Genomic DNA, 15,345 nt, shown 5'->3' with positions numbered 1-15,345 from the left:
GGCTGAAGTGATGCCCAATGGTAATCTTGTGCACTGAAAGAGGCCCCTGTGGGTGTTTATTGTGGCAAACTCCATCTGGGACTCTTCATCCAATTCTGATTGCAGGTATGTATAACTAAGATTCAATTTTGAGTAGGTGAGGCTCCCCCACCAACTTGCCGTAGAGGTCCTCCACCTGGGCAGCCTGATTTATGGTTAGTTTGTAGTCCCCACAAATTCCAATCGAATTAAAATGGGGACTATGAGTGTCACCCCCTCAGAGAACTGAACCAGTCTGTTTATAGTCAGCTGTTCTAATTTCTTAAACTCAGCTTCAACCTTTTGATGCAAAGCATAAGGAACTGGTCAGGCTCTAAAAATCCAGATTGACATAGATTTTGGCCTTGATGCTTTTGATCTGACTCAGTTCTTTGTGAAAAATGTCTTCATACTGGACTGGAACCAATGTCATAGGGGAGTGTTTGCTAGCGCTGTTGGAGAGGATTTAAACTAATGTGGCAGGGGGATGGGAACCAATGAAGGAAGTCGGAGAGAAGTAAAATGGGGTCAGAAACAACGGACAGTAAGGGGGAAAGTGAAAGGCAGAGAAACTAAAGTTAAAAATCAAAAAGGGCTACAGTACAGAGTGTAGAAACTGTGGGGAACTCAGTGAATGGGTCTAGTAAGGCTAAAGAAATAAAACACAGGGAGAGTGTACAAAACATGGCTGGACAGGAGGCTCAGGGATGAACTTATAGAGGTCTATAAAATAATGAGGGCATAGATGAGGTAGATAGTCAAGATCTTTTCACAAAGTAGGGGAGTCTAAAACTAGGGGGCACAGATTTAAGGTGAGAGGGGAGAGATACAAAAGGGTCCAGAGGGGCAAATTTTCACACTGAGGGTGGTGAGCGTCTGGAACGAGCTGCCAGAGGCAGTAGTGGAGGCAGGTACAATTTTGTCTTTTAAAAAGCATTTAGATAGTTATATGGGTAAGATGGGTATAGAGGGATATGGGCCAAATGAGGGCAATTGGGACTAGCTTTGTGGTAAAAACTGGGCGGCATGGACAAGTTGGGCCGAAGGGACTGTTTCCATGCTGTAACCCTCTACAACTCTATACCGCCTCAGGACATCTTGAATTTAAAAATTTTCCAGACAATTGAGTCAAAATCTTCTGTAACCAATCTCTTCCCATCAGGCTAGGTCTGTGCCCTTCCAAGACGACCAAGGGCAAATCAGCCACTTGCTCTTTGTACGCCACTGGTGTGGTACCAAGGATTTTAATAGTTCACCCAGTGTAAGTGGAAAGTCTAGCTGTGGTACTGTTCAAACGTAACGGCTGAGTTCCATCACGGATATACTTGAAAGTCTGTTCTCTCACAATGGTCAGCCAAGTCCTGTGTCAACATCCATTTTGAGGGGCTGAGAACAATTTCAATTGGGGCCGTCTTATTCAACTGAACGGCATTGAACCGATACATTGCATGCTCTTCTACAGAGCTCTTCGCCAATATGTTCTGTGGTGATATGGACTGTTTCTGTTGTATTATTTTTGCCTTGACGCAATTTGCCTAGTGTGGCAACGTGCTAGAATGTGACCCCTACGATGGCATCGGAAACACGTGAAATCCCGGATATGGCAGGTCTCTTGGGGATGGTTCCCCACAAAGAAAGCAATCCACTTCTGACTAGGGTTGACACTCTGTTCCTTTCCCAGCCCTTTGACCCCAGTCCAGTCCTGAGGACTGTATCTGGTTTTCTGCTGTGCTTGTCGATCCTGCTGCACACCTCATGGTCATGCCACCCCATACTTGTTTGACATCCCCTTCATGTTTTGGAGCTCAGTGGCACCTTTCTTGGCGCACTACATTGCCTGAGGTATCTCAATTGCTTTTTCTAACATTATGGTGGTTTCAGCCAGGAGTTTCTCCTGGATATTGAGGTTATGGATCCCACAAATCAGCCAGTCAGGCAAAATTTAAATTTATAACGTTGGAGGATAATCAAGAGCCTTGAGTTGAAGTGTTCTTTGACCAACTAAACTATCTGATTAAAGATCTTAAGGTCAGGTTCCTCCGGGGATATGAGGTTCCTTATTAAATTATATGTTTGGGTCAGAACCCTTCAATGTGCTGACTCCAATCTTTAGCCCTTTGGTCAAACTTGTCTAGTTACTGATGATAGGCATTTTCACCACAATTTAATGGTTCCAAACACTTGCTGGAGCTTCTTTCCTTTTTCAAGTGCTGCTTCCTTCTTGCCTCAAATCATGGAATACTGCAGGCTACAATTGAACCTTTTACCTTTTTACTAATGCGGTGACTTGAGACACACACTGGAGGCTTCCAGTAGTTAACAAAGGGGTTTATTGATGAAAGGCAAAGGTAGGTAAGTAACAGGCACATAACTCAATATAACAGGTCTGGCCACTTCAGTTCCAGGGTTCACATGGCCCAGGGTTCTGCTCCCAGGGTCCCACGCTTACTCCCTATTGGCCAGGGTTTGTATGCACCCACGTGATTGGCCCTGAGCCAGTCATGTGGTTCATTGAGCCCACATCCTTAAAGGGTCTACGCTATCACAAAGACAGACAAATTGAGAGCACAAATAGAAATAAATTTGTATTGATCTGAGGCATAATAGAGACATGGCTACAAGATGACCATGGCTCGGCCAGAAATATTCAAGAGTACATGGCATTTTAGAAGCACAGGCAACTAGGAAAAAGGTGGTGGGGTTGCTTTGTAAATTTAGAATAGCATTAGTACATTAGGAATGCCCTTACTTCTAAAGATCAAGATGTAATTTTGGTAGAGATAAAAAATAGTAACCCGTGGGAGTAGTTTATCTGCCCCCTAACAGTACCAACACTATAGTTTGTATACAGGAAGAAATAGTGGGGCTTGTGACAAAGGTGTAGTGATAGTAATGGGTGCTTTAAATCTACAAATAGATTGGATGAATCAGATTGGGAAGGTTAGCCTGGAAGGCGAGCTTTATCAAGCAGCACACTAGTCTTCAGCCAATCACAGAGTATGGTATTTAAGATATGGTATGTACACTGAGACATCATTTTTTTTTCTTTATTCTTGGATGCGGGCTTCACTAGCTGGGCCATCATTTGTTGCCCATCCCCAATTGCCCTTGACTGAGTGACCTGCTAGGCCATTTCAGAGGGCAGTTAAGAGTTAATCACATTGCTGTGGATCTGGAATCATATGTAGACCAGACTGTTTAAGGATGGGAAAAAGTATCAAATTGAAGGAAAAAGCACACAATTCCATGAAGATTAGTGGCGGGTCAGAAGATCTCACAGAATTTAAAATATAGCAAAGGATGATTAAAATAATGAGGAAGGAGAAATTGGAGCATAAGAGAAAGCCAGCTGGAAATATTAAAAACAAATAGAGTTTCTACATGTATATAAAAAGGAAAAGAGTAAATAAAATAAGTGATGGTTCTCAAAAGAGTGTGAATGGGGATTTAATAATGGAAAATAAGGAAATGGCTGATGAGTTGAACAGACATTTGTGTTTATCTTCACTGCAGAGGATACAAATGAAATCCCAGATTTGTGCATCAAGAGGTGAAAGGAATGGAGGAATTTAAAACAATTACAATCACCAGGGAAAGGAGATTGAGAAAATTATTAAAACTAAAAGCTGACATGTCCCCAGGACCTGCTGGATTTCATTCTAGAGTCTTCAAGCAAATTGCTACTAAGATAGCAGATGCATTGATTTTACTATTCCAAAATTCCTTAAACTTTGGAAAGGTCCCATCAGATTGGAAAATAGTGAATAGAGGTCCTCTATTCAAAAAGGAAGGGGATGATATAGGAAGTTAGCACAACATCTGTCACAGGAAAATGCTGGAATTTGTTACGAAGGAGGTTACAGCTGGACACTTAGAAAATCCCAGAGAAATCATGCAGAGTCTACATAGTTTCCTAAAAAGAATTCATCTTTGACTAATTTAATAGAGTTCTTGGAGGCATTTACGGGATGTGAGCATCGTTGGTTTGGCCAGCATTTATTGTCCATCTCCAGTTGCCTTTCAGAAGGTGGTGGTAAATTGATTTCTTGAACGACTGCAGTCCTTGAGGTGTAGGTACACCCACAATGCTGTTAGGGAGGGAGTTCCAGGATGTTGCCGCAGCGGCAGTGAAGGAACAGCGATATATTTCCAAGTCAGGGTGGTGAGTGACTTGGTGGGGAACCTCCAGGTGGTGGGTTCCCAGGTATCTGCTGCTCTCGTCCTTCTAGATGGAAGTGGTCGTGGGTTTGGAAGGTGCTGTCTAAGGAACCTTGGCGAATTACTGCAGTGCATCCTGTAGGCGGTACACACGGCTGCACTGTTCGTCGGTGGTGATCAGTAATGATCAAAGTGGATGAAGGTGGGCCTGTGGCTGCGATATAATGGCCCTATTGACCATGTGCATAATGGCTGCTAAATCCTGTGAGTGGCCAAAACAAGATTTGCACCACTGAGATTTCAAAATAAGATCTTCCCCACCGGTCACATAATCAGGTTCACACCCAGGAAATGCGTGAGCCTGATTTTCATGAATTCCCACTACATTAGCGGACTTCACGCTGCTACTTCTGTCCTCGTGCTAACTACCCACTCAGCTGGTGTCACGTCACAGAGACAGTCAACGGGATTTACCGACCCCACGCCGGCTCGGAGAATCCCCGAGGGGACGGCGCGAATCCTGTCCCGCTGCCCAGACGCCGGCTGCCGTATTCTCCACCGCCGTTTATCTAGCGAGTTTCACGCCACGCTGGTCACGGCCCCCTGGCAATTCTGGGCCGGGCGGCCGTTCGTTTTGGCCAGTCCAGCCGGAATGGATTAGACATGGTCCCACACAGTGGGAGCTGGCAGGTAAGTCAGAGGGGGTGGGGCCCATGGTGAACTGGCCCGCGATCGGGGCCCACCGATCTGCGGGCGGGCCTGTGTGTGGGGGCACTCCTTCCTTCCGCGCCGGCCCCTGTAGGGCTCCGCCATGGCCGGTGCGGAGAAGAGAACCCCCCGCGCATGCGCGAAAACATGCCGGCGGTTCCATGCATGCGCGAGATCACGCCGGCCCTTTGGCGCATGCGCAAACTCATGCAGTCCCTTTGGCGTTGGCTGGCGTGGCGTCAACCCCTCCGCCGTCCACCTAGGCACCAGACTGCGGAAAATTCCAAACTTTCAGGGGCTATTGATGCCAGAGTGGTTGACGCCGGTTTTCCCACCGGAATGGGGACTTAGTCCCCGGAAAGGAGAATCCAGCCCTGTATTTTCAAATCGAGTTTTGGGTCATCTGCAGTTGATTGTCAAAATGAAAGATATGTTGTTGCTTAACTGACCAGATTGCAAAGATTTTGAGAATGATCTTTCCCTTATGCTTTCATTGTGTAGATTGGATAAGCAACTTGCAGGAACAATCAGTCCACATAGAGCTTGCTGAAGAAGAGCTTGCTGAAGTAAGTTACTGCTAATGACATTTCTGTTAATTTCCTGGTGTATTTATTTAAATGTGTAATGTGAACACCTTTTTGTAGTATGTAGTTATTCACTTGTAATATAAATAAAAATGCTACTCAGACAGACAAACAGAATATAACTTTTTTATTGACCTTATTGTTCTCTATTCCTATCTGCAGGCAGAAAACCCATTCTGGAATGATCTCATCAACATGTATCTTAAACCAATTGAAGAAGATAAAGACAGACAAACCGAGATAGAAAAGGAACTGAAGTCTCTAAGAAACAAGGTAAACGCTCCTTACAGGTATCTGCCCTGAATCTGGCCACTTGTTCAATCCCAAAGGTTGAACCAGGTTGAATTATTTGTGTGCGTGGAAAGAGGGAACAAAGGAGGTAGGGAAGGCACAAGAAAAGATAACAGATTTGGGGGTTTAGCATTAGAAATGGATTGCCAACTTTCCTCTGATCTGTTTAGCTTCCTGAATATAACAGCCCAGCCATTAGTTCTACATCACCTTGTCTATGCTTGACCATTGTGCAAAATGCCTTCTAATTGAAAAACAGCAAAATGTATGTGATAATGGGATAAAGGTTACATTTTGTGTGGCTTCATTCTCTGAGTTAAACCTGCCTCAGTAAGACTAAGAATTGGAGATTCACTGTTGGTGTGTATCTCAATAATATTAATAATCTTTATTAGTGTCACAAGTAGGCTTACATTAACACTGCAATGAAGTTACTGAAAAGCCCCTAGTCGCCACATTCCAGCGTCTCTTCGTGTGCACAGAATTTAGAATGTCCAAATTACCTAACAGCACGTCTTTCGGGACTTGTGGGAGGAAACCACAGCACCCAGAGGAAACCGACGCCGACACGATGAAAACGTGCAGACTCCACACAGACAGTGACCCTGGCTGGGAATCGAACATTGGACCCTGAAGCTGTGAAGCAACAGTGCTACCCTGCCGCAATAAATACAGTTCCTGTTTTCTCAGTGATGAAAGTGAATTAAGAGCTCCCATTGAACATTTGAACTGATTAATTAGGTTGACTTTAGTTCCCACATGGAGAGGGCTACAAGAAAGCCATATTGTTGAGAAATGTGTATTTATTACATTTAATTCAATGGGAATATTACCTTTGTGGACATTATAAAGACATATATTGAATAAACCCTTCTATTCTTTTCAGGCCACTTTTCTGTTCTTCATTATTAACGTTCTTTGGATAATTTCAACATTTTTCCTGCAAGCAATTGGTCCAGATATACACATCAAGATCCCCAAAATCCTTCCAAATGGTATATTTTCAGAAGATGAAATGCTAACCATCGAGCCACTCAGTTTCATGTTCTTGGTATCGTTCGCTGGGCTATTGGGAATTCAGTTCCTCACCATGTTGTACCACAGGTATTAATAAAAAGGTATTTTGATTTACAAAGAATTGTTACAATGTTATGGGAGTGGTAACAATTTTTTTTCCCCCCAGGATTAACACACTCATCCACTTTATAGCATATAAAGGTACAGAAATAAAACCGCAACAGGGTGTTGGAAAGTATCAGCAAATGGTAAGATTGATACATTTCACTTTGAATTTTATTGACAGGGAATAAAACTATTGATAATATATCAGAAGTCTTGCACTCAATGCCAACTTCCTGTCGTCTTTGCACTTCCTGTCACACTTCCCTCATGTCACACTTCAAGCGTTGTATCTTATTGCTTGCAATGTAAGCCAACAGCAAATCAGAATTGAAAATGCAGGAAACCTTCTTGAAGATCCATTAGTCCTTGAAATTACCTCATGACACCCCAGATGTGATCCCAGAAAATACCTGCAAAATCATTCCAGGTTTACTGCATGCACATTTATTAACGTGTAGGTTGTCCACCAACTTGTAGCCATGAATAAATATCCTGCTGTCGGCCATGTAATTAGAGTGAACTGAACTTTCACTCTCGACTTGGGTGTGCAGAGTTGAGAGAATGTCTGACTTTGTGAGGCTGATTCCTGAAAAAGTGGCCTGATGTTTGCATTTTCATTCGGGGATCAAGGCTTTTCTTGGAGTCATGCCCGTCGCCCCCAAAAGACTTTGGAGGCAGTCACATGACCTGCTGGGCATGGAGGCGGAATGCAAGAAAGGCCTGCCTCGGAAAAAAAGAATGAAACAGAAAAACATCTCCAGTGCTCAGCGCTCATATTCCCTCACACTTTTCCAATGCCCCATCAATGTCAACCCATGTTGTGTTATATCACCACCCCCATTCATGCCAACCCATGCCCCCAGCCTCTGCAGAATTGACCACTTTCTCTTCCACCTTCCATGTTAATTCGCCCAGTACCCAACCTGGGCCGACCTCAAGATCCATGCTAAGATTAAATAAAGTTGACAATTTCAGTGCGGTTATCCACTTTTCATGTCTACTTTAAATCGTCCCAAAGGACACCTCACCTCTCCCAAAATGCACCTTACCTCTCACAAAGGTGTCCCAAGACTTGGGCCGAGATTCTCTCACCCCGGGTCCGTGCTGGAGAATCGCTGGAACTGGCGCGAATCGTGCTACGCCGCCCCGATGCCGGTCCGCCGATTCTCCGGAGAGTGGAGAATTGGCGCCGGCGCGGTCAGCGCTCCGCCGGTTGAGGCCGCTCTACGGGCCCTCCCGCGATTCTCTGCCCAGGATGGCCGAGCGGCCACACCAAAAAAACGGGTTCTGCTGGCACCATTCACACCTTATCTCAGCCAGCAAGACCTTGGCGTGCATGCAACTGGGGGCGGCCTGGTGGAGGGGGCAGGGAATCTGAACCGGGGGGGGGGGGGGGGGGGTCTCCGCTGTGGCCTGGCCCACCGTCGGGGCCTACCGATCGGCGGGCCGGCCTCTCGGGCTGGGGCCTCTTTTGTTCCCCAACGGTCCCTGTGGCCCTACACCATGTTGAGTTGGGGCCGGCGTGGAGAAGGGAGCCTCTGTGCATGCAATCGCGCCAGTCCCACAGTGCATGCACGTGTTGGTGCCGGTCCCACTGCGCGTGTGCGGACCCCTCGCCGCCTATCTGCGGGGTCAGCAGCTGGAGCAGCGTGGATCACTCCAGTGCCCTGCTGGCCCCCTGTAGGGGTCAGAATTTCTGCTCCTGAGGTCATGTTGACGCCATCAAGAAACGCAAGGGCGTTTACGACGGCATCAACACTTAGCCTCAGGATCACAGAATCCCGCCACATATCTATAAAGGGTTCCTTACCCCTCCAAAGAACCCAAGTAAGTTATACCTTCTCCTCCCAGACCTAATGTGCAAAAGTCATGTTTCCTACTCCTCACTTGTGCGAAAATCAGATCAGGCTGAAAGCTGCTGCACTTGAACATGTGCAGTTGCCTCCTGATGCACAGGTGCCCAAAGTTCTACCCTCCCAATTCTCCCCTTGCAAAAATGTTGTGGGGCAGGGCTTTCAGATTCCAGTATTTGATAACATTTTCATAAAGACGGAGTGCTTCTCTGTCTGTGCAGAAATTCAGGCCAGCTCTTCCCCCTCAACATTCATATGAGTTTCACGAAATAGCTACATCTGCACAATCAATGTCAGTTAAACTCAGCACATAATGTTAGGGGTAGAAATTAACAATGTCAGTACCTGGACTTCCGGTGGTGGCTATGAAGGAGTAAGTCGCACATTTGGTGGCTCCCTCTCGGGTCGGACTTCTGGACCATTTCCCCCGATTTCCTACCGGATGTGAACTGAAAAACTGAAGACAGAGGCAATTGTGTACTGAATTCCCATATCGGGGTATGAAGAGAAGGACTAGAAGTGCTCGTAAAGGCAGAAACAGAAAGACAGAGAAGGTTTGGGTGAAGCTGCAACAGGAGACAGCATGGCGGAGGACCGGACTTCTGGTTTGACAACCCAGCGGTTAACAGAGCAGCTGATGCAAGTTATTCAGGAAGGCTTTGTTAAACAGAAACGGGACTGCTTGGACCCGATAAAAGCGTCAAGTGAGCGGCTGGGGCTTAGATTGGATGCCCAAGATCGTGCAATCCAGAAGATAGAGGTGCTGGCTGAGCAGGAGGAACATCAAACCGCGGTGGAGTTGGAGGTGGGGAAGCTGAGAGACCAGCAGAAGAAGCTCCTGGAGAAGGTGGAGGACCTAGAGAACTTGAGAATCGTTGGGCTCCCGGAGGGGTCCGAAGGAACGGACGCTGGCATTTACAAATAACTTATGAGGTCAGAGGAGACGCAGACCGAGGAGCTGAACCACAAGTGGGGGGAGGAACTGGGAGGAGAGATAGAGGATGGTCTGTGGACGGATGCGTTGAGTGGAGTCAACGCATCCGCAACATGTGCCAGGCTCATCCTGATACAATTCAAGGTTGTTCACCGGGCTTACATGACAGTGGCCCGGATGAGCAGATTCTTTGGGGTGGAAGTCAGGTTTGCAAAATGTGCGGAAGGACCAGCGAACCATGTCCACATGTTCTGGACATGTCCAAAGCTTAGGGGATTTTGGCAGGGGTTTGCAGATGTCATGTCTACAGTGTTAAAAACAAGGGTGGTGCTGAGTCCAGAGGTGGCGATTTTCGGGGTGTCGGAAGCCCCGGGAATCCAGGAGAGAAAGAGGCAGACATTCTGGCCTTTGCTTGCCTGGTAGCCCGGAGACGGATACTATTAGCTTGGAGGGACTCAAAGCCCCCGAAGTCAGTGACCTGGCTATCGGACATGGCTAACTTTCTCAGTTTGGATTAAATCAAGTTTGCCTTGAGAGGGTCACTGTTAGGGTTCGCCCGGAGGTGTCAACCGTTCGTCGACTTCTTTGCGGAAAATTAATCGTCAGCAGAAGGGGGGGGGGGGGGGGGGGGGGGGGGGGGGGGGGGGGGGGGGGGGGGGGGGGGGGGGGGGGGGGGGGGGGTTAGTTTATCTTAGAGTAGGGGGGTTAATAAAGGTGGGACCTGTAAGGGAGGAGACGGCTTATGCAGTATATGTTTATAGTTTCATGTACATTGTTTATTTTGTTGTTGTTATAATAAATGTTTATTGAAAAAAACCAATGTCAGTACCTTTTGAATTTTGTTTAGCGTATCACACACAGTTTTCTTTTCTCCTTTGGTGACTAGTGGTGGAAAGGTTCCTGAGCTGATTATCAGCCCACTGAACTGTGTTGAACATGCTTTGCATGGCCAACAAGGTCCATTGTTGGACTCGCACGTGGAGTTTCTGATCCAATGATCGGGACACTACCACTGAACTCCAAGGCTCCTGGTACCTTTTTAATGATAAGATTGAGTAGCAAATATGCAACCTTGCTGATCCTGAAACAGAAACATTTAAACCATAGTTTAACTCGACAAGCAAACAATTGTTATAATAATGATCTTCCTTACTTTTCACTCTTCACTCTTGATTAAATATTTTTTTCATTCTTTTTATTTCTCTTTCTGTTCCTGATTTGACTTCAGTTCACCATATTTCCATCATGTCTCTATTTCTTTCCCAAACCTGGAAATGCCTTGGGTAAGGGGAGAGGCTATTGGTCCCATTATTCACCAAACTCCTAGATGCTCTGTTCTCAGTTCATCATAGAACAGTACAGCACAGAACAGGCCCTTCGGCCCTCGATGTTGTGCCGAGCAATGATCACCCTACTTAAACCCACGTAACCCGTATACCCGTAACCCAACAATCCCCCCATTAAACTTACACTACGGGCAATTTAGCATGGCCAATCCACCTAACCCGCACATCTTTGGACTGTGGGAGGAAACCGGAGCACCCGGAGGAAACCCACGCACACACGGGAAGGACGTGCAGACTCCACACAAACAGTGACCCAGCCGGGAATCGAACCTGGGACCCTGGAGCTGTGAAGCATTGATGCTAACCACCATGCTACCGTGAGGCCCCCTAATATATTTTTAGTGACTGGCAGGGCCAGAATTTTTGAGCTACGTTGAATAGAAAATGCCACCATAAGGGGGAGGTCACCTTGAGATGCCCACTTGCTGGAAAATCTGAGCTGTCATAAAATTTTACATCCCCAAATTCACCATAAGTGGCACATGGAATCTGTATTGATTAGTATTTCACTGTGGATTTAGTTGGCACGTGTTTCGAAGCAGGGATGTGTTGCTGCAGTTGTACAGGACCTTGGTGAGGCCACACCTAGAGTATTGTGTGCAGTTTTGGTCTCCTTCTCTGAGGAAGGATGTTCTTGTTCTCGAGGGAGTGCAGCAAAGGTTCACCAGACTGATTCCAGAGATGGAGGTACTGTCATGAGAAGAGATTGATTAGGTTGGGATTGTTCTCACTGGAGTTCAGAATAATGAGGGGGGATCTCATAGAGACTATTAAAATTCTAACAGGACTAGACAGGGTAGATGCAGGGAAGATGTTACCAATAATGGTTGTGTCCTGTACCAGGGGTCACAGTCTGAGGATTCAGTGTAAACCATTTCGGACAGAGATGAGGGGACATTTCTTTACCCAAACAGTGGTGAGCCTCTGGAATTCATTACCACAGGAAGCAATTGATGCTAAATCATTAAATATATTCAAGAGGAGGTTAGATATAGTACTTCGGGAGAAAGGGATCAAAGGCTATGGGAGAAAGCAGCATTACAAAGAACAAAGAACAAAGAAAAGTACAGCCCAGGAACAGGCCCTTCGGCCCTCCAAGCCTGTGCCGACCATGCTGCCCGACTAAACTAAAAGCTTCTACACATCCGGGGTCCGTATCCCTCTATTCCCATCCTATTCATGTATTTGTCAAGATGCCCCTTGAATGTCACTTTCGTCCCTGTTTCCACCACCTCCTCCGGCAGCGAGTTCCAGGCACCCACTACCCTCTGTGGCTATTAGGCTATTGTGTTGAATGATCAGCCATGATCGTGATGAATGGCGGAGCAGGCTCGAAGGGCCAAATGCCTCCTCCTGCTCCTATCTTCTATGTATGTACGTATGTATCTATTCTGTCTATCGTCTACATTTCTCTTTCTGCACCTGATTAACATTGAATGCCACCCTCTATTTTGTATTTGTTTCCCAGTCTTTGCACTGATAACTTCACAATCCTTTAATCTAATTCGTTGAGGAGAGACACAGTTGCTTGTCCTGTTCATTTAGGTTCCAGCCTTGCACTTTCAGCAATTTTCAGCATATATTATTGTCAAAACTAAAATGACAAGGACAAGTTTAACTAAAGCAGATACTGTTAGATTCACTCCTGCAGCAAATTGTACTTCACTGTAATTTGAGTTTTATTGCTAATTCAGTGGAAACATTTTCGGTTTTCAGGCACAAAATCCAGAATGAAAATTGAATTTTATGTCCTTTTCTCCTTTTTTTAGTATAAAGATTTTGGAGTTTGACATTATACAGAAGAAAAATCGATGGGGCTTGAGAAGAATCAAACTACATCTCATCAGCTTCACACTATTACTGTCATTACTGTCTGACGGAAACACAACTGACAAACTGACAACTACTCAGGGATATTACAAAGATCTACGGATTGTATCAAAAATTTGAAATGTAATGACAGAGTTATTTCTCAACATATTAGCAATTCCTTATGCAAATGGGCCCATAGATGTGTTGCTTTGACACCCATTTGTAAATAGGCACCGAAGTGCCATTACGGCTGAAGGCATATGCAAGTACATTCCATGTGTGTCCCACTGTCTTATTCTCTCTCCAACCCCTTCCTTCCCCACACCCCAAACATGGAGCCCAACAAGTGATTGGAACAAATGGGGGCCAACTTCGCCAAAGACCCAAGACTAAAATTCTGCCTGAACTGCCTCTATATTTTTAAAGTGGGCACAACCACCCGACTCGCAGAATATTTTGTTGGCGAAACAGTAGCGAAGCTGTCACCAGCACGTCCAACCCAAACCCCTCACCTGACTTTGCCTTTACCTGTACGCAAGATTGTACAGGTCACTGCACCACCCCATCACCTTTCTATGTTGGCCTCCCAATAATTAACAAGGAAGTGAGGCAGTGCAAGTCTCCCGGACAGTCTGTCGCTCTGTAAAACTGTCGTACAAGTTCTCGGAGTCTTGCCCACCCAAATAAATGATGTCACCAACCTGTTTACCCTCCCAAAAAAGGATTTAGGGAGAAAGACAGGAAGAAATTGAAATAAACAGAAACCATGGCAGAATATTAATTTTGATAGACTGGACCCTGCCTGCCAAGTCCAAAGGCAGTTTATCCCACCTTTGCAGATCCAACTTGATCTTACTCACCGGACTGGTGTAATTCAAGTTATGAAACTGTACCCAGTCCCAGACTACACGGACATCCAGATATGGAGCTTGATCTGGCAAGTTGAAACGCAAGCCCTGCTGGCTTGGCTCACCTCCCCGTGGGGTCCACCAGAAATTCTCACCTTTACCCAGGTTCAACGTATATCCTGAAAAAGAGCCTAAGCTTTTCATTAGTTCTATAATATCCCCCATCGTGGGGACTGGATCCATCACATAAAGCAGCAAGTTGTTGGCATATAGGGACATCCTATGCTCCACCCTTACCCCCTGAATTATCCCCTTCCATTTTCTAGAAGTCCTCAAAACCATAGCCAAGGGCTCGATCGCCAATACAAATAGGAGGGGAGACATCAGACCCTATCTAATTGAAATCACCCCAAACCCAAATTGCTGATATGTGCACTATCCAACAGGGCCTTATACAATACACATATCCATGAGGCAAACTTTGATGCAAGCCCAAACCTCTCCAAAACTGTAATCAGATACTTCCATTCCACCATGCCAAATGTGTTCTCAGCATCACCGCCTCAGGATCAGGCCCCGCTGGTGGGGAGAGAACTACATTTAACAGTCGCTGGACATTAGACGACCGTTTCCAGCCCTTAATAATCCATGTCTGGGGGCGGCACAATGGATCAATGGTTAGCATTGCTGCCTCTCGGTGCCGAGGACCCGGGTTTGATTCAGGCCCCGAATAACTGTCCGTGTGGAGTTTGCACATTCTCCGTGTGCCTGCATTAGTCCCACCCCCACAATCCAAAGATGTGCAGGTAGGTGGATTGGCCAGGCTAAATTGCCCCTTAATTGTAAAACAAACTTGGGTACGACAAATTTATAAAGTAAAACTTAAAAAAAACAATCCCAGTCTGATCTTCACCTATCACCCCAGGAAGACAAGGTTCTGACCTCCTTGCTAGCACCTTAGCCAATACCTTGGCATCTGCGTTCAACAGCGAAATCGGGCAGTACAACTCACATTCCACAGGATCCTTATCTTTTTTCAACAGGAAGGAAATTGATGCCTGCACCAGTGTCACTGGGAGGGAGCCCCGGGTCAAAGAGTCCTGAAACATGTCTGCCAGCAATGGGACCAACTGTCCGGAAAACAACTTCTATAACTAGACCAGAAATCCATCCGTTCCTGCGGCTTTACCTGTTTGCATCCGTTCTATAGCTGCTAAAACTTCCTCGGGACCTAATGATGCTTCCAATACTTTCTCCCTACTCCTCCCTACCACCGGAAACTCCAGATCCTCCAAAAATGGCGACATCTCCAAACCCGCCTCTGGCGGCTTCGAAGTGTACAGATTCTTATTGAAAGCCTCAAATGCGACATTTACTCTATCCAGGGCAGATACCAGCTTGCCGCTGGAGTCCCTGACCTGAATGATCTCCCGGGAGGCTGCCTGCCACCTCATCTGGTGAGCCAGGGGAAGCCTGGCTTTCTCCCTGTATTCATAAATGACCCTCCTCGATCGCCGCAGCTGGCGCACCGCCTTACCCGTAGAAAACAAATCTAACTGCATCTACAGTTTCTTCCTATTTGCCTGGAGCTCTGGGGTAGGGTCTCCCAAGTACCTGGGGTGCACCTCCAGAATATTATCCACTAGCTTCAGGTCCTCTTCTCTTGCCTCT

General features: G+C 46.2%; 1 protein-coding gene across 1 annotated transcript in view; it reads left to right on the top strand.

Annotated features, from left to right (window-relative positions):
* LOC119972198 (chitin synthase chs-1-like) overlaps positions 1-14,472 on the top strand; it is an 88,052-nt gene extending 73,580 nt beyond the window's left edge. Inside the window, exons 15-19 of the mRNA XM_038808539.1 lie at positions 5,386-5,450; positions 5,631-5,741; positions 6,646-6,863; positions 6,943-7,024; positions 12,784-14,472. Of these exons, the coding sequence (XP_038664467.1) occupies positions 5,386-5,450; positions 5,631-5,741; positions 6,646-6,863; positions 6,943-7,024; positions 12,784-12,804 (497 nt within the window). The 3' untranslated portion in view covers positions 12,805-14,472. The remainder of the gene's footprint in view (positions 1-5,385; positions 5,451-5,630; positions 5,742-6,645; positions 6,864-6,942; positions 7,025-12,783) is intronic.
* Positions 14,473-15,345: the final 873 nt, after the last annotated feature.

This window comes from Scyliorhinus canicula, chromosome 1, assembly GCF_902713615.1.
Source record: "Scyliorhinus canicula chromosome 1, sScyCan1.1, whole genome shotgun sequence".
Classification (NCBI taxonomy): domain Eukaryota; kingdom Metazoa; phylum Chordata; class Chondrichthyes; order Carcharhiniformes; family Scyliorhinidae; genus Scyliorhinus; species Scyliorhinus canicula.
Note: the sequence above shows the minus strand (reverse complement) of the source record. Positions and strands in the feature narration are given on the sequence as shown.